The sequence below is a fragment of the Carcharhinus amblyrhynchos genome, chromosome 35 (genome assembly GCF_965287045.1).
Source record: "Carcharhinus amblyrhynchos chromosome 35, sCarAmb.v2.hapA, whole genome shotgun sequence".
Classification (NCBI taxonomy): Eukaryota; Metazoa; Chordata; class Chondrichthyes; order Carcharhiniformes; family Carcharhinidae; genus Carcharhinus; species Carcharhinus amblyrhynchos.
The window spans coordinates 9,995,322-10,020,622 of NC_137358.1; the positions used below are offsets into that span (position 1 = coordinate 9,995,322).

The following is a 25,301-nucleotide window of genomic DNA, read 5'->3' on the forward strand; positions in this document are numbered from 1 at the left end:
CTATAGCAGGTCTAGCTGGAGGATGATGGGTATTTTTGACCTGGTCGCACCCAAGGTCTCAATATCCAGGTGCATCTGTTTGGGGAAAGGAGAGACGGAGATACTGTGAGACGTTTGTCCAGTTCGGCACTTGCTGAACCCCTGAAAGGCCCCCCTAACCCAAAGCCAGGAGTGCGAGCCTGATTTTTAAGCTTGCTGACGACACCACCATAGTCAGTCAGATCTCAAACAATGACAAGACAGGGTACAGGAATGAGATAGAGAATCTGGTGAACTGGTGCAGTAACAATAATCTCTCCCTCAATGTCAACAAAACGAAGGAGATCATCATCGACTTCAGGAAGCCTAAAGGAGAACATGTCCCTGTCTACGTCAATGGGGATGAAGTAGAAAGGGTCGAGAGTTTCAAATTTTTAGGTGTCCAGATCACCAACAACCTTGTCCCCCCCATGCCAACACTGTTGTTAAGAAAGCCCACCAATGCCTCTACTTTCTCAGAAGACTAAGGAAATTTAACATGTCAGCTACAACTCTCACCAATTTTTACAGATGCACCAGAGAAAGCATTCTTTCTGGTTGTATCACAGCTTGGTATGGGCTCCTGCTCTGCCCAAGACCGCAAGGAACTACAAAAGGTTGTGAATGTAGACCAATCCATCACGCAAACCAGCCTCCCATCCATTGACTCTGTCCCGCTGCCTCGGCAAAGCAGCCGGCATAATTAAGGACCCCATGCACTCTGGACATTCTCTCTTCCACCTTCTTCCTTCGGGAAAAAGATACTAATTCTGAGGTTGCATACCAACCGACTCAAGCACAGTTCCTCCCTGCTGCCGTCAGACTTTTGAATGGACCTTCCTTGCATTAAGCTGTTCTTTCTCTACACCCTAGCTATGACTGTAACACTACATTCTGCACTCTCTCCTTCCCTTCTTTATGAATGGTATGCTATGTCTGTATAGCACGCAAGAAACAATACTTTTCACCATATCCCAATACGTGTGACAATAATAAATCAAAGCCAGAGAGGCCACAGTGTTTCAGATCTCGTACCAGGGTCCTGAGCCCAGTGAAGGTTGGATTTTGAAATCAGATAGGGTATTGCAGCAGTATTTCCATCATCTAGGTCCACTGAAAGTGGTCAACTGTGTTGCCATGTATTCCTGGAGTCTTATCACATGACTGGTCCCCCATATTCCCGCCAACGCATCCATCCTGTGACCCATTGCCTTCCAATTCCAATTGGAAAGTGAAAAGGTTCTTAACCCAATTGTCAAACAGTCTTTTCCCCACTTTGAATATTTTTATATCTGGTGAAGAGAAAGGTTCAGTGAAAATGACAAAGGACAACAATCTTTTGGGGCGGCCCAGTGGTCAGCACTGCTGCCTCACAGTGGGTATTAAATTCCCCGACTCCCCCTTTTCCCCAATTTCAATCGAAATACCTCAAATCTACAGCACACAAACAGGCCATTCAACTGAGCTGCCCCAGGGTTTGGGCCCCCTCATTCTCTACCTCATCTCAGCATCAGCATCGGGTGTTGCTAAGGGATTGTCCCCGGGAAGTGATAGAATGATAGAATTCCTACTGTGCAGAAGGAGGCCATTCAGCCCATCGAGTCGGTACTGACCACAGTCCCACCCAGGCCCTCTCCCCACAACCCTGCGCATTTAACCTAGCTAACCTCCCAGACACTAAGGTCAATTTATCACAGCCAATCAACCTAACCCGCATGTTTGTGGGCTGTGGGAGTAAACCGGAGTACCCGAAGGAAACCCACACAGATATGGGGAGAATGTGCAAACTCTACACAGACAGGCTGGAATCGAACTCGGGTCCCTGGCTCTGTGAAGCCTACTCCTGTTCCTATTTCGTGTTATGGTCAAACAGTGTCGCTACTCACTGGGGTCAGTGAACACCAGGTAAATCTGTAGCGTTTGAGGATCGAGGCCAAAGCCACTTTTATCATCATGACAGTGAAATCACTCCCAATGCAGCTCATTGCGCCAAGGCCAAAGGGCAAGTAGCAGTCAGGGTCCCGGGCATCTTTCTCTTCTCTGGTGAACCTGCGGAGATTGACAAAAGAAACCAATGGTCAGTCACAGGAAACCAGCAGTCGGCCATTTTGAAACAAGGAGGAATGTCGCCACTCAGAGGGTGGTGAATCTTTGGAACTAACTACCCCAAAGGACTGTGGGAAGCTCAGATGGTTAGTCAACTTTATGCCTATCATTGAGAAAGTGCTAGAATCCACTATTAAGGAGTTGGTGACAGGGCACTTAGGAAATCATAATACCATCAGGTAGAGACAATATGGTTTCGGGAAAAGGAAATCAGGCTTGACAAGTTTATTAGAGTTCTTTAGGGACATAATAAGCAGGGTGGATAAAGGGGAATAAGTAGATGCCGTATACCTGGATTTCCAAAAGCCTTCACTAAAGTGCAGATATAAGGTCGCAGAAGAGGTTATCATGTCAGAATGATAGAATCCTATAATGCAGAAGGAGGCCATTCAGCCCATTGAGACTGCACTGACTACAATTCCCCCCCAGACCCGATCCCCCTAACCCTATGCATTTACCCTAGCTAGTCCCCCTGACACTAAGGGGCAATTTAGCACGGCCTAAACCCGCACATCTTTGTACTGTGGGAGGAAACTGGAGCATCTAAGGAAACCCATGCAGACACGGGGAGAATGTGCAAACGCCACACAGACAGTGACCCAAGCTGGGAATCAAACCCGTGACCCTGGCGCTGTGAGGCAGCAGTGCTAACCACTGGGCCACCGTGCTGCCCTGTTATGTTGTGGGTGATATTTGAGCACGGATAGAGGATTGGCTAACTAACGGGGAACAGACAGTTAGAATAGAGCATCGAACAGTACAGCGCAGAAACAGGGCCTACGACCCATGACATTGTGCTAAACATGACACCAAATAATCACTTCTGTCTGCCTTGCCCCCTATCCGTCTATTCCTCACATATTCATGTGTTTATCTAAATGCCCCTTAAACGCCCCTATCGCATCTGCCTCCACCACCACCCCTGGCAGCATGTTCCAGATACCTACCACTCACTCTCTGTGTAAAAAAAAATACCCCTCACATCTCCTTTGAACTTTCCCCCTCTCACCTTAACTGTGTGCCCCCCAGTATTAGACATTTCAACTCTGGAAAAAGATTCTCATTCTCGACCCTATCTACGTCTCTCATCATTTTATATTCTTCTATCAGGTCTCCCCCTCCGCCTCTGCCGCTCCAGGGGAAATAACCCTAGTTTGTCCAGCCTCTCCTTATAGCTCATACCCTGTAACCCAGGCAGCATCCTGGTAAACCTCTCCTGCAACCTCTCCAAATAAATGGGTCATTTTCAAGTTAAGTAGCGTCGAGAGAAAGTGGCTCAGGGATCGGTGCCTGTATATTAATCAGTCGGATGAAGGGGTGGATTTGTAATCAAGTTTGTTGATAGAGTCATAGAGGTTTACAGCATGGAAACAGGCCCTTTGGCCCAACTTGTCCATGCTGCCCTGTTTTTTAAACTCCTAAACTAATCCCAATTGTCCGCGTCTGGCCCATATCCCTCTATACCATCGTACCCATGTGACTGTCTAAATCTTTTTTAAAACACAAAATTGTACCCGCCTCTGCTACTACCTCTGGCAGCTCGTTCCAGACACTCACCACCCTCTGTGTGAAAAAATTGCCCCTCTGGACACTTTTGTATCTCTCCCCCCCCCATCTTAAACCCATGCCCTCTAGTTTTAGACTCCCCTGAAGGGCCTGTTTCCATGCTGACTCTATCTCTGTGGTACAGCAATGAATTAGAAAGGCAGTGGAATGTTGGCCTTTATTGCAAAAGGGACAGAGTATGTAAATAAGGAAGACTTGCTACAGCTGTACAGGATATTGGAGATACCACTTTTACCGCATCGTGTACCGTTTTGCTCTCCTTAATTAAGAAGGGGTATACTTGCATTGGGAGCAGTTCAGAGAAGGTTCACCTTCCTGGCCTCAAGCAGTTACCGAATGAGCAAAGGCAGGTGGGGCGGACACTCCTTGGAATAACGAGGGGGTGACCTTATTCAAACATAACAAATTCTGAGGGGGCCCTGATAGGAAGGATGCTGGGGAGGAGGGGGGGGGAGGAGATGCCTCCTCTTGTGGGGGAAATCGAGAACTAGGGGGCACAGTTTGAAAATAAGAGGTGGCTCATTAAGATGGAGATGAGGATTGGGAATATTTTATCTCAGGGGGTCGAGTTGTCTTCCGCAGAGAGCACTGCAATGCCGTGTTCAAAGAAAGACGTCAATCCTTTTACCATTCTGCGTGCAATGGGGAGGCAATGGCCTAGTGGTGTTACTGCTAGACCATTAATCCAGAAACTCGTTTTATCTCCCGGGAACCCGGGTTCAAATCCCACCACAGCAGATGGTGGAATTTGAATTCAATAAAAAAAAGGCATTAAGAATCGACTGATGAGCGTGAAACCGTTGTCGGAAAAACCCATCTGGTTCACAAATGTCATTTAGGGAAGGAAATCTGCTGTCCTTACCTGGTCTGGCCTACCCTACAGTAAGGAGTCTCACAACATCAGATTAAAGTTAATTTGGAGCTTTCAGAGCGCTGCTCCTTCATCACCTCGTAATCCCAAATAAACCTGGATGACTTTAACCTGGCGCTGTGAGACTTCTTACTGTGCCCACCCCAGTCCAACGCCGGCATCTCCACATCATGGTCTGGCCTACATGTGACTCTGGAACCACAGAATTGTGGCTGACTGTCAACTGCCCGCTCCCCAAAGGGCAGATAGGGATGGGCAATAAATACTAGCCAGCCAGCGATGCCCATATCCCATAAATTAATTTGAAAAAGGCCCCCAAATTTGCAAGGTTATAAGGGGATGAAGCAACTCGAGGTGTCAACTGGTTATAAACAAGATGGCCGCCAGGGTGGAAGCTGACATTTCCTGATTACCTCAGCGGATTAAATTGGCAAGGATGATCCCAGTGTTCTCTGCTGTGGTGCATCACCCAGGTGGGCACTGTGACGTTGATTCCCCTGGGAATTTTCACCCCGCAAACCTCCACCGATTTCCGGCAGGTTCTCTGCAGCCAAACCAGAGGGGGGAATAACCGAAGTGTCTCCGTGACGACCATGTCGAGGTATTCCATCCTCGTGACGCTCTCATAAGTGAAACCCTGACAAAATGGAGACGGGGGAAGGGGAGAAAAACAATCAGAGGCAGACTTACATGTTAAGAACTTGTCAAGTTTATTGAGCATTCCACAAACAGTCACTAAGAACGTATAACGCCTCGATGGGCAGCAGAGAGGTGGACATCACGCCCACAATCTTAGGTGACACAGTTCCCTGTTTCAGGAATGCCATGGAGTCCTGGTTCCTTTTATAAGGAAGTTTACCAGGATGTTAGGGGAGGTGATGTATGACGGCATTGTCACTGGGCAATAGCGCAGTGGTATTGTCAACAGTCCAGTAATTCTGAGACCTGAGCTAATACAGGACTAGACAGGGTAGGTGCAAGAAAGATGTTCCCGATGGGGGGGGGGGGTGGGGGGGAGAGTCCAGAACCAGGGGTCACAGTCTGAGGATACGGGATAGGACAGAGATGAAGAGACATTTCTTCACCCAGAGAGTGGTGAGTCTGTGGAATTCATTACCACAGAAAGTAGTTGAGATCAAAACATCGAATGATTTCGGGAGGCAGTTAGATATAGCTCTTGGGGCAAAGGAGACCAAAGGATATGGAGGAAGGCGGGATCAGGCTACTGAGTTGGATGATCGGCCAATGAATGGTGAAGCAGGCTCGAAGGGCTGAATGGCTGCCTCCTGCTCCTGTTTTTTGATCAATCTTCTGAAATGGCCAAAGGTAATTAGGGATGGGTAATGATTGTTAGCCCAGCCAGCGACACCCACACCAGCGCCTTCAATAAGGGGTTGGAGAAATTAGAACTATTCTCTGTCCAAGGCAGTGCATAAATAATCACAGTGACCTCACAGTGCCAGGGGATTTTCACAGTTACTTCATTGCAGTGTTAATGTGACTTGTGACACTAGTAAATAAAATTAAAACTTAATTAACTTAAACTTAAACCTGGGTTCGATTCCCGGCTTGGGTCACTGTCTGTGTGGGAACTGCATGTTCTCCCCATGTCTGCGTGGGTTTCCTCCGAGTGCTCTGGTTTCCTCCCACAGTCAGAAAGACGTGCCGGTTAGGGTGCATTGGCTGAATTCTCCCCCAGTGTACCCGAACAGGAGTGTGGCGACTGGGGGAATTTTCACAGTAACTTCATTGCAGTGTTAATGTAAGCCTTACTTGCGTCGCTAATAAATAAACATTAAACTTAAAACCTTAATACATTTAATACAGGCCGAAAATTTCATATCGAGTTATAGAAAATGCTGAATTGTTTATATATTAATGGAACTGTCGTCAGCTTCACATGGTAAAGACAAAAGAAATTTTGATGCTTTGGACACAGAGGGAGCGCACGGCTCTCACAGTCAATCAGCACCCACCTCACTTCACTCACCCTTGCTTTATGTGCGAATCACCTCAGCCACACCGGCAGGAAAAAAAACTGCACGGACGGGAACCAGTGGAATGTGACAACTCTGCGTCTGGACAACGGTCAACAAAATATCTCGTGGAGGCCACACTCAGATGGGCCACATGTGGCCCTCGCCCCGGCTGTTAGGTTGCTCACCACAGATCTAAACCACACATGGCCTCTAAGCTGAATACATTGTGCAATAACTGCGTTTAAAAACACCACCCGGGTCTGACAGGAACAGGCGCACTGAGTTTTAGACAGAGATAAGGAGGAATTTCTCTTTGCGGAGAGTGGTTAGTGTTTGGAATTCTCTCCCTCACCAAGCAAGGTCGAGGTCGTTGAATATACTCAGGGTTGAGTTAGGCAGATTTATGAGCAGCAAAGGGGGGGGGTCAAGGGTTAAAGTTTATTTATTAGCGTTACAAAGAGCTTACAGTAACACTGCAATGAAGTTACTGTGAAAATCCCCAAGTCGCCACCTCCTGTTCGGGTACACTGAGGGAGAATTTAGCACAGCCAATGCACCCTAACCAGCACGTCTTTCAGACTGTGGGAGGAAACTGGAGCACCCGGAGGAAACCCATGCAGACACTGGGAGAATGTGCAGACTCTGCACAGACAAAGACCCAAGGCTGGGAACCGACCCCAGGTCCCTGGTGCTGTGAGACAGCAGTGCTAACCACTGTGCTGGTGTGTCACTGCGGTGCAGCACTGAGGTGTTATAATTTATATTGTAATTATAACATAACTGTGTCATGGGATGGGAGGCGAGTGGTGTTGAGGCCAAAATGAGACGAGCAGTGTCAATATTTACTGACAGAGTAGGCTCGAATGGGGTGTACGACTCCTGATCCTATTTCCAAAGTTCTTTTGGCGCTTCACTGATGGTCAGGTGTGTTGGGTCTTGGTACCTTGTGTCTCACGGTCGTGCAGATCTCCTGCTGCAGTTGGTATTGGACACTGGGGTGTCTGGCCAGCAGGTATGCTGCAAATTCCAAAGTGTAGGTCGCTGTCTTGTACGCGGTGAGGAGAAAGCGAAGGACCAGGGCAACAATTTCATCCTCAGTCAACACTGCGAAGGAAAACAAGATGGACGATGGAAGACTCAAGGAGAGATGGAAGGAACGTGTACTGTATTTGCGTAGCACCTTTCATAAATCCCAAAACATATCCCAAAGTGCCTTGCGAGCAACAAAGGGCAGTCACGGTGGCCATTTTGGAAACACAACAGCCAATTGGCACATTGCAAGTTCCCACAGGTAATCATAACTGGGTGTCCAATTTCCTGGGCACTGGTGGAGGGTTAATATTGGCCTCGGACACCAGGCTAACATTACGAGCACCTCCGACTGTGCAGGACTCCCTCAGCACTGCACAGGAGGTGTCAGCCGGGGTACGGTGGGATTCGAACCCATGATAGTCTGATTCTAAAGCAACTTAAATCAAATCCAGCCCCCACCTCTATCCCCAGCAGCCCTGAACTCTGAAATTTGGTCAGGAAAAAATAGAGAAGGAGTAAAGAAGCCTCAATCAGAATTGTACTTACTCCCGACAAGATTGTTGTAGATCACCCTGGAGATCTTGTGATGCAGTGGGGTTAGCGTCCCTGCTTCGGAGCCAGGAGCTCTGGGTTCGAGTCCCACCCCAGAACCCGTGGCCATGGAAAGTCTGTTCATAACGCAGCCAAACAGGTTGACTGTCAACCTGCAAAATCCTTCCAAATGTGCCAATGGCTGATGGTAAGATGGGGAGAGACTCCTGGTCAGCCATGCTGGGTGTGGAGCGGCGCCCCCTCAAGCTATTAAGCTCCAGGTGACAGACTAGTGACATGTTCCAGGAATAACTAGCTATGGAGAGTGTGGAAGCCTGCCCAGGTATGGGAAGGGAGTTGGAAATGGAGATCCCCCAGGGCGGTAGCATAAATTAACAAGCCAACTGATTATAGGCATGAGGCTGGTGCTGTGGCACTCTGAGTGGACTAGTAATCCCCAGGCTAATACTCTGGCAACAAGGATTCGAATCCCACCACAGCAACCAGTGGAATTTAAATTCAATTGATGAATGTGGAATTGAAAAGCTAGTTTCAGTGATGGTGGCCATGAATCGATTGTCATAAAAATCCATCTGTTTCACTAATGTCCTTTAAGGAAGGAAATCTGCCATCCTTACCCGGTCTGGCCTACATGTGACTCCAGACCCACAGCAACATGGCTTACTCTTAACTACCCTCTGAAATGGTCAAGTGGGTTACTCAGTTGGCAGGCAATTAGGGATGGGCAACAAATGGTGACCTTGTCAGCGTGTATGTGATCCTCTGTATAGTTTGCTTCATTAAAAGAGTTCATTTTAAGATATTTTTGCCTGTGTAACTAAGCTGTAAAGCAAGCAACCACATTTTAAAACCCACCTGGGAATTCTGGGATGAGTTTAGAAATTGACTGCATTCTTTCAATGTTAGCAGAAACAAAGCTTTCCACAGCAACACAGCTGCCAATTGTTTATGCAAGTTGGGGGCTATGTGTTCCCAGATCTTTCAATAATACGGATAAAAATATATATATTGTACATAACAGTTAACTGTTTAGTTCAGCTCAGTCCTGTGCAAGTCTTGGATCAAATCTGTATTAGGGCCAGCTTTCTGCTGGTCTCTTTCCCTCTCCAGTAAATCAGTCTTTTCCGCTTTCTGTCACATTAATTTTAAGTGGTGCTCAATGAAAGAAGTTCAACTTTGGACCAGTTCTGCCTATGTCTACAGAAGAAGAGGCCCTACACAAAGACACAACAATGTCCCATGTCAGAGTAAAGGAAACTGGTAACTAGGTTACTTACCAGAGGCTGATAGTGGCTTCTTTCTCCTCTCAGTCCTGACTTCCTCATGGTCCAGCAAGTACTGAAGAAAACTGGCATTTCTCTAGAGGCAATGAGGTTTTAGACTAAGAATAATGTAAGGATAGAGAGGCTTAGCGATCTGGAACTCCATCAGTTGACGGTGACCTCTATCTGTCCTTCTAAATCTTTTACCTCTGTTATTAGGGGAGATGGTGGCATTGTCTCTGGATCCATAATCAAGAGATCCAGGGTATCTAGAGATCCGGGTTTGAATCCCACCACAGCAGATGGTGAAATTTGAATTCAGTAAACATCTAGAATTAAAAGTCTAATGGTGTTCATTGTTGATGGTTACAAAAATCCAATTGGGTTTGTCATTCTGTGTTTGATTTTGAGAGTCCGGTAACTGAATGCTGCTCACTGTGCTTACTCGGTTAAGCCTGGGTGCAGACTCAGAGCAAAGTAACAGGCGCTTCTACAAGCTGCGTTGCATGCAGACAATTTGTGGTTGTGGGTATATTTTAAAACATGTCAATAAATCCACGATATTCTTAGAAACCAGTGTCATGTCTGTGTTGGTCTGAGATGTCCAGACTATGGAACAGGCTCAACTTGAGAACTTCAGTTATTCTCATTATCAGTAACAAGGCTACCTGTCTGACTTGTCTTCCTTGTTGGGAGATCATAGAATCTTACAGTGTGGAAGGAGGCCATTCAGCCTATCGAGTCTGCACCAACCACAATCCCACCCAGGCCCTATTCCCAGAACCTCATGCATTTACCCTATCTAATCTCCCTGTCACTAAGGGGCAATATAGCATGGCCAATCCACCTAACCCGCTCAGCTTTCGGACTGTGGGAGGGTGTATTGAATGATTTTTCTTGGGGTGGGGGGAGAGTGAGGGAGAAGACAGAGAGAGATAGAAAGAGATAGAGAGAGCCAGAGACAGAGCGGGAGAGAGTGAGACACAAAGGGAGAGAGAGACAGACGGACAGAGAAGGGGAGAGGGAGAGAGACAAAGAGAGAGAGAGACAGAGAGGGAGAGAATGAGATAGAGAGAGAGAGAGTGAGGCAGAGAGGGAGATAGAGAGAGAGAGACAGACATTCGGAGAAGGGGAGAGAGAGGCAGAGAGAGAGAGACAGAGAGGGTGAGAGTGAGACAGAGAAGGAGAGAGAGACAGGCAGACAGAGAAGGAGAGAGAGAGGTAGAGAGAGAGAGAGAGTGGGACAGAGACAGAGAGGGAGAGAGTGAGACAGAGAGAAACAGAGACAGGGAGAGAGAGAGGGAGAGATAGAGAGAGAGTGGGACAGAGACAGAGAGGGAGAGAGAGTGAGACAGAGAGAAGCAGAGACGGGGGAGAGAGAGGGAGAAATAGAGAGAGAGAGACACAGAGACAGGGAGAGAGAGAGGGAGAAATAGAGAGAGAGACACAGAGACAGGGAGAGAGAGAGGGAGAGAGAGAGGGAGAGATAGAGAGAGAGTGGGACAGAGACAGAGAGGGAGAGAGAGTGAGACAGAGAGAAGCAGAGAAGGGGGAGAGAGAGGGAGAAATAGAGAGAGAGACACAGAGACAGGGAAGGAGATAAAGAGAGAGAGACAAAGAGAGAGAGAGAGACAAACGGAGAGTGCGGGGAGAGACAGAGAGAATAAATAATTTCAAAGGGAAAATCCTTAAACTGCAGCAAAAACAAATTTAGAATTGTACCTGTGTGTCCATGCACTCTGTCCTCCGAGCCCGAGCGTGACAGACCAAGTCTGTGAAGTAATCGACAGCCTCTTTCCAAAACAAGTAGAACTTCATCTTCCGAAGGAGGGGCATTAAGACTGGGAATATCACTGGGAAGGACAGCAGGAATTGAAAAGAGGCATTACTGTCACATCCTGAGCTTTAAGACGGGTTGCATACTTAATGGAACTGGAACTCCCTCCCTAACAGCACTGTGGGTGTACCTACACCACACAGACTGTAGCAGCTCAAGATGGTGCCTCTTCATCATGTGCTCAAGGGGCAATTAGGGATGGGCATCAAACGCTGGCCAAGCCAGCAATGCCCCACATCCCATGAATAGATAATAATATTATACTTATACCAATTCTAAGACCAGCTTTGTCACAATGAAGAGAGTGTTAATATCCGAGAAATTGAATCTTAATGTTAGGAAAATGATGCTGAGATATTCCATTCAGCCTGGAAGACACGAGCAACAAACATACAAGGGGTGAATTTTACTGTCCCACCCCCACGGAATCAGAGAGGGTGAGGGGCGGACCATGGAAAGGTCCCTTTATCTCGGGGAGGGATTTTCCGGTTTCGGGGTGAGCGCAGGCAGAGATTCCCACCCACAGACTATTGGTAATTTGCCTCCATTCGAGAGGTGTAGATGAGAGGATAGTTCACACGTCCATCACAGACAGAGAGATTGAAGATCTGTGCATGCTGGAAACCACTCGGGAAATCAGTACATAACAACAAAGAAAGAAAGATGCAGTGCTTAGAACCCGACAGCACAGAAGGAGGCCATTCGGCCCACTGAGCCTGCACTATCGACAATCCTTGCTAGGCCCTGTCCCTGTAACCCCACATATTTACCCTGCTAAACCTCCTGACACTAAGGAGCAATTAGCATGGCTAATCCATCTAACCTGCACACCTTTGGACACCAAGGGTAATTTAGCATGGCTAATCCATCTAACCTGCACACCTTTGGACACTAAGGGACAATTTAACATGGCCAATCCACCCTAACCTGTACATCTTTGGACATTAAGGGTAATTTAACATGGCCAATCCACCCTAACCTGTACATCTTTGGACATTAAGGGTAATTTAACATGGCCAATCCACCCTAACCTGCACACCTTTGGTGACTAAATGGCAATTTAGCATGGCCAATCCACCTACCTGCAGATCTTTGGAGTGTGGAATGAAACTGGAGCACCTGGCGGAAACCCATGTAGACACGGGGAGAACATGCAAACTACACACAGAGGGTCAGCCAAGGCTGGAATCAAGCCTGGGTCCTTGGCACTGTGAGGCAGCAGTGCCAACCACTGTGCCACCCTGCTGCCCTTTGATTCCTGTGTAGATACAGAGATGTCCTTTACTCTGATAGTCAAGGATTTTTTTCAGCGATGAAGGCTACCCCATCTATTCCGCCATGGACCAGACACACTGGTATGTTGCTAGGCAGCCCATTTAGACCTGTACATGCTGCATACATTACCCACATGTCACTGAGATTGTGGAATATCTACTGTGGGCCTTAAGCAGGAGATCCCAGTTACGGAGGAACGTGTGGTTTGCATCATCTCTGCGGGTGTCCAGGTCAAAGACTGACATCATCAGGGCATTCCGAGCATACTTTTCAAATAATCTTGGAAGAAAGGAACCAAACATCAAAGTGTGAGCAAACGATCTCACTGAAGCTCAATGATAGAGAAGAAAACCTCCATTTATATAGCGACTTTCACAGCCACCAGATGTCTTAAAGCTTTTTAAAGTCATGGGCAATTAGGGATGGGGAATGAAGGCTGGGGAGGCCTCGTGGCACAGTGGGGTTAGCATCCCTGCCTCTGAACCAGAAGCTACAGGTTCGAGTCCCACCCCAGGACATAATGGCCAAGGCAAGGGCATTCAGAACACAGCCAAACAGGTTGACTGTCAACCTACAAAATCCTTCCAAACACACCAATGATAAAAGCAGGAGAGACTCCTAGTCAGCCACACTTGGTGTTGAGTGGCACCTCTCAAGCTATAAGCCCCTGGCAACAGGCTAGCAACCTGTTCCGAGGATAACTAGCTGTAGAAATGGATCATTAGGTAAGGGAAGGGAATTGGAATGAATGTTAGCATTATAGTGAATCCCACATCCCTTGAATCATACAATCCCTAGAGTGCAGAAGGAGGCCATTCAGCCCATCAAGTCTGCACCGACCACAATCTCACCCAGGCCCTATCCCCATAGCTCCACATATTTACACTGCTAATCCCTCTGACATTAAGGGACAATTTAGCACGGCCAATCAACCTAATCTGTACATCTTTAGTCTGCGGGAGGAAACCAGAGCACCCAGAGGAAACCCATGCAGACACGGGGAGAGCGTACAAACTCCACACAGACAGTGACCCAAGCTGAGAATCGAACCCGGGTCCCTGGCACTGTGCCACCGTGCTGCCCATACTGTGGGTAAAGAAAATGAGTGAAGTGCAGTCACTGTCGTAATGTGGGGAAAGCAGCAGCGAATTTTGTGCACAGCAAGATCCCACCAACAACAATGTGACAATGACCTGGGTTCAATTCCAGCCTCGGGTCACTGTCTGTGTGGAGTTTGCACATTCTCCCAGTGTCCGCGAGGGTTTCCTCCAGGTGCTCCAGTTTCCTCCCACAATCCAAAGATGTGCGGGTTCAGTGGATTGGCCGTGCTAAATTGCCCCTTAGTGTCAGAGGGATCATCAGGGTAAATATGTGACAGTGATAATGACCAGATAGTCTGGTTTCGTGATGTTGGGAGGGTGGAGGTTCCTGTCCCGCTGGCTATGGGTGGGAAGGGAGGGGGTGTGGTGCGGGGGGCGGGGGGGGGAGGAGGGGGAGGGTTGGATTCCATGCAAAGATCTGTTGACCTCATACAGGATTTTCTGGTTTTGGGGTGAGTGGGCCAGAAAGTCCCGTTCGTTGACTGAGGAGATAAACAGGAAACCAGGGATACTCCCACCCCCGCCCCCCCAGCCCCTCCCGTTCTTTGAAAAACAGCACCTGGAAACGTTCACTCCATCTGGCGGCTCCATCGAGCTTCTCAAATCCAAAAGGCAGCACCTCCGGCAGCGCAGCACTCCCTCCGCACCACACTGGAGTGCCGGCCCTCAGTGCACAGGGCCCAAAGCAGGACTCAAAACCAGAACCCAGCGATCCAGAGTGTTACCAACTGAGCCGCTACCCACCCCTCCGCCAACTAGCAGGGGCTTCTGCCCAACCTCATGGGCAGGGCGTGGCGGCAAGTTAGAAAGTTCCTCTATTTTAACCAAAGCCATTTGGCTGATGGAATCTGATACCGCTGTACAGTCCCAGCCCAATCTCACTCTCTAGAAACACAAAGGATGCAATGGTACTTCAAGTGTAGAATGAGGCCTAAAGGCGCGAGGTGAATAGTGCTCACTCTCTCACAGTGACGGGGCTGTTCTCTCTACAGAACGTTCCAAAGCACCACACAAGATCATCGGCATTCGTAACCACGAGTGGAAACATCTGCAAAAAAACAGAGAGTAAGAGAGCTGTCGACGATATGAGGAACCAAGAGATGAGACCAGCCACAATCGGAACGTATCTTGTAGATGGTACACACTGCTGCTACTGGGCGTTGGTGGTGGAGGGAGCGGGTGTATATGTGGTGCCAATCAAGCGGGGCTGCTTTGTCATGGATGGCACCACATATACAAACACCCACTCCCTCCACCACCGACACTCATTTGCAGCAGTGTGTCAATATTTCTTTTATCTTTACCGTGTGAAGTTGACGACAGTTCCATTAACGTATAAACAATTCAGCATTTTCTATCACTGGTTATGAAATATTCTGTGTGTATTAAATGTATTTAATCTGATTCCTGGGGTCACGGTGAGCCCGATTTCAACCTTGTGGCCCATTGAGATGAAGGAGGGCCACTCATGCCGCCCACTCACTAGCCCGGGTTGCCCATCGCTGATCTAGAGTCACAGGTAGGCCAGACCGGGTAAGAACAGCAGATTTCCTTCCCTAAACGATGTAAATGGTGTAGCTGTTTCATTATAACAATCAACTATTAATAAGGCTAACTTTTAATTGCAGGTTTATTAATTTAATTTAAATTCATTTTAAATGTGTGGAATTCACTACCACAGAAAGTAGTTGAGGTCAAAATGTGTAATTTCAAGAAGTCCAAAGGTGTGCGGGTTAGGTGGATTGGCCATTCTAAATTATCCCTTAGTGTCTAAAGATGTGCAGGTTAGGTGGATTGGCCGTGTTAAAATTGCCCTTTAGTGTCCTGAGATGTGTAGGTTAGAGGGATTAGTGGGATATGGGGGTAGGCCTGGGTGGGATTGTGGTCAGTGCAGACTCAATGGGCCAAATGGCCTCTTTCTGCACTGTAGGGTTTCTATGATTCTATGAAGAAATTAGCTATAGCTCCTGGGGCTAAAGGGATCAAAGGATTTGGGGGAATGGGGATCAGGATATTGAATTTGATGATCAGCCATGATCAAAATGATTGGCGGAGCAGGCTCGAAGGGCTGAATGGCCTCCTCCTGCTTCTACAAAGAACAAAGAAAATTACAGCACAGGAACAGGCCCTTCTGCCTTCCAAACCTGCACCGTCCATGCTGCCCGACTTAACTAAACCCCTCTACCCTTCCAGGGACCATATCCCTCTATTCCCATCCTACTCATAGAACATAGAACAGTACAGCACAGAACAGGCCCTTCGGCCCTCAGTGTTGTGCCGAGCTATGTCCAAACCCAAGATCAAGCTACCTCACTCCCTGTCTTTCTAGTAATTTGTCAAGATGCCCCTTAAAAGTCACTACCGTATCTGTTTCCACTACCACCCCTGAGTTCCAGGTACCCACCCACCCTCTGTGTAAAAAATCTACCTCGTACATCTCCTTTAAACCTTGCCCCTCACACCTTAAACCTATGCTCCCTAGACTCTTCCACTCTGGGGAAAAAGCTTCTGACTATCCACTCTGCCCCTCATAATCTTGTAGACTTCTATCAGGTCGCCCCTCAACCTCCGTCACTCCAGTGAGAACAAACCAAGTTTCTCCAACCTCTTCTCGTAGCTAATGCCCTCCATACCAGGCAACATCCTGGTAAATCTTATCTGTGCCCTCTCCAAAGCTTCTACATCCTTCTGTCAGTGTGGTGACCAGAATTGAATACCATATTCCAACATAGTTTCTATGTTTCTACGTATTTAATCTTATTCCGGGGGTCAGGGTTAGTGAACAAGCCCAATTTCAGCCTTGCAGCTCACTGAGGTGAAAGGGGGCCACCCCTGACACGGGGATATCATCAGTGCGAACACAAACCTGCTTCAGATGAGTGGGAGCGAAAGCTGGAGTCAGGAGCGGATTATATCGCTTCCAGTCATCATCGTCAGGCTGGAAGAAACTCTCACTAAATGGATACCGAGATTGGCCTGCCTGAGAGAAAAATAAAAAAATTATCAACCGGCAGTGGGTATGAGTGTGTACGTATCAGATGGAGCTTTCCAGTCCCACCCACCATGGGAATCTAGCAGGTCAGACACAGACCGTGCAAAGGTCCATTGACCTCAAGCGGAATTTTCTGCACTTCGAATCCTTACACTGCAGAAGGAGCCCATTCGGCCCATCAAGTCTGCGCCAACCACAATCCCACCCAAACCCTATTCCCGTAACCTCACATATTAACCCCACCAATCCCTCTAACCTACACTTCCCGGGACATTAAGGGGCAATTTAGCACGGCCAATCCACCTAACCTGCACATTTTTGGACACTAAGGGGCAATTTAGCATGGCCAATCCACCTAACCTACACATTTTTGGACACTAAGGGGCAATTTAGCATGGCCAATCCACCTAACCTGCACATCTTCAGAACATCTAGAGGAAACCCACGCAGACACTGGGAGAACAAACTAACACAGACACTGACCCAAGACGGGAATCGAACCCAGGTCCCTGGAGCTGTGGGGCAGCTGTGCTAACCCCTGTGCCGCTGTGCCACCCCAGTGAGCATGACCGGAAAATTCTGCCCATAGAGTTGTACAGGGCCGGAAAGGCCACTCGACCCAACAAGCCTGAACCAACAGTAGCCACTACTAAAGGCGCACTATTCCCATTTTCCTGCACTTGCTCCATACCCTCAAATGAAATGATATTCCAAGTGCCTATCCAAATACTTTTTTAAAGGTTGTAAGTTTATGGCTTCCACGATATTCCCAGACATTCCAGATTCCCACCAACCTCTGGGTGAATCTTTCTAATCTCAAATCCCCTCTGAATCGCCTGCGCCTCACCCTAAAACTCTGCCCCCTGGTGACTGACCCCTCAACCAAGGGGGAACAGCTCCTCCCTACTCACCTTGCCCATGCCTCTGATAATCTTATATACATCAACCATGCTCCCCCTCAGCCTTCTCTTGCTCTGGAGAAAACAATCCAAGCTTCAACTGATCGCTGGAATGAGTGGGTTGTCTAATGAGGAAACTGGGCTTGTTTCCACTGGAGTTTAGCAGAGTGAGGGGGGGCGAACTGATTGAAGTTTACAAGATCCTGAACGGTCTCAACAAGGTGGACATGGAAAGGATGTTTCTTCTTGTGGGTGGGCCCTGAACTTGGGGCTTTTAAATTAGGAGTCACCCTTTTAAGATGGTGATGAGGGATTTTTTTTCTCTCAGAGAGTTGTGTCACGATATGGAGGTTGTTCCCCTTTTGACACATGACATTAAACCCCCCCCAAAGAGGAATACCTCACCTCGTAATCTGTTAAAAGTGTGTGGGATGGTGTAACTGTCCATCAATAATGTTCAGTTATTTGACACTCACTTTAAAATGAACACTTAATGATTTATTTATTTAACTAATCGGGAACTTTAACTAAACAAGTAGCGTATCAAACAAAATAAGATTCTAGCGGAATGCTGTTGAAATAAAGACAAGTGGGCTTACATTAACACCGCAGTGAAGTTACTGTGAAAATTCCCCAGTCACCACACTCTGTCCAAAGATGTGCAGGTTACGTCGATTGGCCATGCTAAAATTGCCCCTTAGGGTCCTGGGATGCGTAGGTTAGAGGGATTAGTGGGTAAATGTGTAAAGCTATGGGGGTAGGGCCTGGGTGGGATTGTGGTCGGTGCAGACTTGATGGGCCGAAGGGCCTCTTTCTGCACTGTAGGATTCTATAGTTCTATCTGTTCATTACCCTGAGGGAGAATTTAGCCTGGCCAATGCATCTAACCCGCACATCTTTCGGACTGTGGGAGGAAACTGGAGCAGCCAGGGGAAAACCCATGCAGACACGGGGAGAATGTGCAGACTCCGCACAGAGAGTGCCGGAATTGAACCCAGGTCCCTGGTGGTGTGAGGCAACAGCGCTAACCACTGTGTCACCGTGCTAATATTCACTCAGTATGAAAGTCAACACTATTAACTCACCTTAGGGTTGCGGAAGATTTCACAATTATCTTCAATAAACACGTTGTGGATTATTTCCGTGTCAGTGAGAACAAGGACTGCCTGGCGGCCCAAGTACAGCCTACAAATATTATTCGAGATTAGAGAGAAAGAGCATTGATTAATTACAGGAAAGAAACGCCGCCTTCTAAGAGACCAATGTATCCCTCTGCTTTGTCACCAAGTCTGTGTTCCTTCAACACCCTCACTGACAGAGTCAAAGAACAAAGAACAGTTTGGCACAGGAACAGGCCCTTCGGCCCTCCAAGCCTGCGCTGACCATGATGCCTGCCTAAACTAAAACCATACGCACTTACAGAGTCCATATCCTTCCATTCCCATCCTACTCATGTATTCAGCTTGTTGCCCCTTAAATGCCCCTATAGTACCTGCTCCCACCACCTCCCCGGGCAGCGTGTTCCAGACATTCACTGCCCTGTGTGTAAAAAAACTTGCCTCATGCATCTCCTCTAAACCTTAAACCTCTGTCCCCTAGTACTTGACTTTTCTACCCTAGGAAAGAGCTTCTGACTGTCCGCCCTGTCCACTGAGGGAGAATTCCTGGGCGTAACTTTTTTTATTCTTTATTCACTTTATGGGACGTGCCCTTCGTTAACTGGGCCAGTGTTTCCTGCTTGTTTCTGACCTTCCTCCATTTCTGAGGGATCTTAAGAGTCAACCACACTGCTGTGGCTCTGGAGTCACATGTAGGCCAGACCGGGTAAGGACAGCAGATTTCCTTCCCTAAAGGCACATTATTAAAGCAGGTTGATTTTTACGACAATCGATAATGGTTTCATCATTAACTTTAACTCCAGATTTTTATTGAGCTCAATAAACTTGGTGGGATTCGAACCTGGGTCCTTGGATCTTAGAATGGAATCACAGAAACCCTACAGTGCGAAAGGAGGCCATTCGGCCCATCGAGACTGCACCAACAACAATTCCACTCAAGCGCTATTTCCACAACCCCATGTATTTACCCTGCTAATCCCCCTGCCAGTAAGGGGCAATTTAAATTTAGCATGGCCAATCAACCTAATCTACACATCTTTGGACACTAAGGGACAATTTAACATGGCCAATCCATCTAACCTGCACATCTTTGGGCACTAAGGGACAATTTAGCATGGCCAATCCACCTAACCTGCACATCTTTGGGCACTAAGGGACAATTTAGCATGGCCAATCCATCTAACCTACACATCTTTGGACACTAAAGGACAATTTAGCATGGCCAATCCATCTAACCTACACATCTTTGGACACTAAAGGACAATTTAGCATGGCCAATCTACCCAACCTACACATCTTTGGAATATTGGAGGAAACCGGAGCACCCAGAGGAAACCCACATGGGCACAGTGACACAATGGTTAATACTGCTGCCGCACAGTGACAAGGTTCAAAATTGAATTCCAGCCTCAGGTCACTCTCTGTCTGGAGTTTGCACATTCTCCTCGTATCTGCCTGGGTTTCCTCCAATTTGCCCAGTTTCCTCCCACAGTCCAAAGACATGTTGGTTAGGTTGTTTGGAGATGGTTGTTTGGACATGGAGAGAGCATGCAAACTCCCCACAGACAGTGACCCAAGCCAGAATTGAACCCGGGTCCCTGGTGCTATGAGGTAGCAATGCTAACCATGGACACAAGGGCTGCACTCAAAACACAGATGGGCCATGGACCACAGGTTGTCCACTGCTAATATAAAGCAAAGAAACACAATCCTGGCATTATTAACACCACATATTAACCAATTGTGCTAACTTCAATTCCCCAATTTTGCGTATCTACCTTTCAGTCTTGAGTGTGAATTACCCAAATGCCAATAACCCGTATTTCTATTTACAGAGGCTATCAGAATTGTGCATTTCCAGTGCTTTCTGCATTCTTTTCATTTTGACCAAGTATGGGCTGTCTTACCCCCAGATATTGCCATATTCGTTGTAACATTCCACATCGACAATGTGCAGATCCTACAGATGAGACAAGGAAAAAATATCACCAACAAATACTGTTGCCAACTTTGATTAAATTTATTCCTGGTGATTTTGTCACATGATTTGCCCCCACATTCCAGCCATTGGACAGTCAACATCTCCATGTTTGTGATGCACTGCCTTCCTATGTCAATTGGAAAGTATAATTTCCTAACTATGTTAGGGATTGTGGGTTTCAAACAGAAAAAAAGACTTGGCTTGCACATGTATATTCAAACTAACACACAACAGGTTTTATTGAGGAGCTGCTCTGTGCTCTGCGCCAGGGTACAAAACTGTTATATAGTTTTAATTTAAATACTTTTCAAACATTCCAGTTAAGTGAGACAAACAAGGACAGTAATTCAATTATTTCTTTATTTAACGTTTCTGCTATCAGCTCAAACATAAACAGTTGCAACTCATTAACTCTTTACTGAACTTTAACTCTAACTGAACACCAACGTTAACTATTTAACTGAAAATAGATACATCAAGTTTACCAAACCACTAAGAAATATCCTTACTGTAGAATCTATCTCCTTCTCTCTGAAGCATTCTTCAGGGTACAAGTTTTGTTGCGATGGTTGGTCTCTTCTGAGTTATCACCACCAGACAAAGAACTCACATATCTTTTAACCACAATTCTCTCCTTGCTTCTGGAAGATTCTCTGTCATCCAGCCAATTGTGTGTCCAGAAATTGATCACATGGCCCAAACACACAGTGAAATGACTTTTGAACGACGCCATGATGCATAGTTCCTTTTACGTAGCAGCCAGAGATTGGAGCCACCACAGTTCAGTTAATGTAAACAACTTCCCTGATCTGTCCAACACAGGAAGTTTTAGATCAGAGCTCCCAGATTAGACCCTGTTTATGACCTGCAGATGGTTTTAATCTAGAAGTTGTCCAAAATTCCCAGCGTGCTTCACTCTCAGTCAAAGCAGCCATTTTAAAGCCACTATTGCTATTATTATGAAATTATTTTCGTTCTCTGTCTACAAAACCAAAAACAGCAACCTGAGCACGCACCCTAATGATATTGCCATCAAATCATGTGATCAGCTCTTAAAGCAAGCTAGCAACCCTTTTAAACATATAACATCCTTCCCCTGTGGTCATGGCAAAGATTACTACAATATATAGGATCAATAACAGTCTAAACCCAGTTCTATGCATTATTAATCATTAAACACAGCCAATGGGAGAGGCTAACAGGAGGAAGTCTATCCCTCTTTGGCTGAACGAATCTGAAACAGGGACAGAGAGGCTGCTGGGAAAACTCAACAAGTCTGCCAGAGGGGGAGGTGATGGCCTAGTGGTATTATCACCAAGACTATTAATCAGCTAATGTTCTGGGGACCTGGGTTCGAATCCCATCACGGCAGAGAGTGGAATTTGAATTCAGTAAGGAAAAAAATACCTGGAATTAAGAATCTACTGATGACCATAAAACCATTGCCAATTGTTGGAAAAAGCCAGCTGGTTCATTAATGTCCCTTTAGGGAAGGAAATCTGCCGTCCTCAATGGGTCTGGTCTACATGTGACTCCAGGGCCACAGAAATGTGACTCTGCTGCCCTCTGAGCTCTGCCCTCATAGAATCCCTACAATACAGAAAGAGGCCCTTCGGCCCATCGAGTCTGCACCGAACACAATCCCACCCAGGCCCTACCCCCATATCCCTACATATTATACCCACTAATCCCTCTAACCTACGCATTCCTGGACACTAAGGGGCAATTTCTTAGCATGGCCAATCTACCTAACCCACACATCTTTGGACTGTGGGAGGAAACCGGAGTACCCAGAGGAAACCCGTGCAGACATGAGGAGAATGTGCAAACTCCACACAGACAGTGACCCGAGCCAGGAATCGAACCCAGGACCCTGGAGCTGTGAAGCAGCAGTGCTAACCACTGTGCTACCGTGCCGCCCTCTGAAATGACCAAGCCTAGGGCAATTAGGGACGGGCAATAAATGCTGGCCAGCCAGCAATGCCCATATCGCACAAATTGAATAAAAGAATAACCAAAGAAAGAGGCTTAATAACACTGAACGTTCTGTCCCCCAGTGAAACACCCCGGACACAAAACACTGGTTACGTCACATCTGCTCCTGTGTATGATCAGGACTTGCCACATTCGGTCTAACTCCGCACCTTTCGCCAGATGTACGGAATCGAACCAAGGAATAATGTTGGAGGTGGTCCAGGAATACACAGCTCCTTAAACCTACTGTATGGCCAGGTGGTATACCTGAAACAAAGGGAACCACAATCACATCACTGCCTCACAGCTCAGAACGGTGCCAACCAGAAACAGGAACCAAGGAAAGAAAAGATAGAATCGTAGAATCATGCTATACATTAAAAAAGCCATTTGGTCCATTGCGTTTGTGCTAGCCCTTTTCCTGAGCACTGGAGTTCAGAGCATCTTAGAATCTCTGCCGTGCAGGAGGCCATTTGGCCCATTGAGTCTACATCGTCAACAATTCCACACAGGCCCTATCCCCACAACCCCACATATTTACCCTGCTTATTGCCCCTGACACTAAAGGACAATTTAGCATACCCAATCCATCTAACTTGCACATCTTTGGGCACTAAGGGGCAATTTGTACCATACTCCTGTAGCTACCAGCCTTCCAGACAATATCAAGACTCAGACAAAGAAAGGAAGAGACAGGTTAAAGATTGTGAGGAAAACATACGATTAGAATGGGCAGAAGTGTAATTTTTACAATTTTTCGATGACCATTATCATGGGATAATGGAACGATGGAGTTTGGTTCAATGAACTTTACCATTTTAAAAAATACTATAGGTTTTTCTTTCCACTGGTGGGGCAGCACAGTATCACAGTGGTTAGCACTGCAGCCTCACAGCGCCAGGGGCCCAGGGTCAATTCCGGTCACTAACTGTGTGGAGTCTGCATGTTCTCACTGTGTCTGCATGGGTTTCCTCCAGGTGCTCCGGTTTCCTCTTACACTCCAACGATATGCAGGTTAGGTGGATTGGCCATGCTAAATTGCCCCTTAGTGCCCAAAGATGTGCAGGTTAGGTGGATTGGCCATGCTAAATTGCCCCTTAGTGCCCAAAGATGTGTAGGTTAGGTGGATTGGCCATGCAAATATTGTCCCTTAGTGTCCAAAGATGTGCAGGTTAAGTGGACTGGCCATGCTAAATTGCCCCTTAGTATCCAAAGATGTGGAGGTTAGGTGGATTGGCCATGCTAAATTGTCCCTTAGTGTCCAAAGCTGCAAAGGTTCAGGAGATTGGCCATGGTAAATGTGTGGTGGGGGGATACAGGGGAGAGGTCCTGATTAAGATACTCTGTCAGAGAGTCGGTGCAGGCTTGATGGGCTGAATGGCCTCCTTCTGCACTGTAGGTTCTATTCTATGATTAAAAACAGCCTCTCCTGGGGGAATACCCTCCCCCCCGCCCCACCCCGTGTTGGAAGTGTCCCCTGTGGGTTACCATTTCTTAGAGAGGGAGGGGGGTAAAAGAGAATGCGGGACAGGGGGAAGAGAAAGACTGAAGCGAAGCGATGGAAACACAACTCACCAATTGTACAACGGCAGAGAAAGTGAGAAAATGCCAGGGGGGCCAATACTCACAAGAGGAACAAGAGTATCACCAGCACCCTCCATAGCCAGGGGTTTGACGTGATGTCACACAGAAATAGCCAGGACTCCGAGCTGACAAGAGGAATCACCCAGGGGGGTATCAGAAATTCTTGGATGAGGTCCATCGGAAAGCCTGCAAATGATATCGAGAAGCTGCGTTGCGTCAATAAGGTTTGCCCACCTGTCGTTGTCACGTGACTCAGTGCCCGAGATCCCAGAAACATCTGCGCTTGGTCCAGTTACCCAGCCTGGTAAAGGTAGCGTCTCGATCGCCACCCAACATCTGGACCGGCCGCTCTGCAGCAGCTGGGGAAGTTACACCTTTGACATTATTTTGGGCTCTCAAACAGAAGGCCGTACGGCACAAACACTGGGGATTTGGGACTGAATATCGCGCCCAAGGACACACGAAGGCTTTATTTACACTGCAGTTATCTACTCAACTGCTTTGAGCCTGCAGCTGTCCTGTATCTTATTGTAGCACCACCTCTCAATAACGTGATCGGAATTCTACCGATAAGAGTTATAGATGTTTACAGACATGGAAACAGGCCCTTCGGCCCAACTTGTCCATGCTGCCCTTTTTTTTTAAACCCTAAGCCAGTCGCATATGCCCACATTTGGCCCAGCTCCCTCTATACCCGTCTTACCCGTGTAACTGTCAAAATGTTTTTAAAAAACTAAATTGTCCTCACCTCTACTATTACCTCTGGCAGCTCTATGTGAAAAAACTGCCCTTCTGGACCCTTTTGTATCTCTCCCCTCTCACCATAAACCTACACCCTCTAGTTTTAGACTCCTCTAACTGATCTACATCCCTCATTATTTTATAGACAGCCCTAACAGTTCCGCCTAACAGTTCCAACAACCCCTGGCTCCTCTCCCCTCCAACCTCCCCACACTCTACTCGCCCCACACCTGCCCACATCCCCCCACCCACTCAGTGTCCACCCCACCCCTGTCCACATACCCCTACCTCCTGTCGGCCACCCCACATCCCCACCTACACCCCGCAAGTCCAACTCTTAGTTTCCTCTTTGGGGTCACCAGGGTGGCTAACGGTCACTTGGTATCTGATGGGAGAGGTTGAGAGAGCATTTTC

The 25,301-nt window shown here is 47.3% G+C and overlaps 1 protein-coding gene across 1 annotated transcript; it reads right to left on the reverse strand.

Moving 5' to 3' along the window:
• On the reverse strand, window positions 1-24,324 carry LOC145361567 (cytochrome P450 3A8-like). Its single transcript, XM_080217400.1, has 13 exons — window positions 24,191-24,324; window positions 22,733-22,829; window positions 20,515-20,567; window positions 18,571-18,674; window positions 16,465-16,574; window positions 14,558-14,646; window positions 12,632-12,777; window positions 11,109-11,239; window positions 9,402-9,483; window positions 7,484-7,644; window positions 4,975-5,198; window positions 1,905-2,067; window positions 1-75 (listed from the first exon to the last, which is right to left on the reverse strand). Exons 1-13 carry the CDS (start codon window positions 24,322-24,324, stop codon window positions 1-3), a joined length of 1,569 nt encoding a protein of 522 aa, XP_080073526.1.
• Window positions 24,325-25,301: the final 977 nt, after the last annotated feature.

Coding starts and splice junctions, on each gene's coding strand:
- LOC145361567 (XM_080217400.1), bottom strand. CDS start 24,324: ATGGACCTCATCCAAGAATTTCTGATACCCCCCTGGGTGATTCCTCTT. Junction 12,778..14,557: donor AGCCCCGTCACTGTGAGAGA/GTGAGCACTATT, acceptor CTTTCTTCCAAG/ATTATTTGAAAAGTATGCTC. Junction 5,199..7,483: donor GCACGACCGTGAGACACAAG/GTACCAAGACCC, acceptor CCATTTTGTCAG/GGTTTCACTTATGAGAGCGT.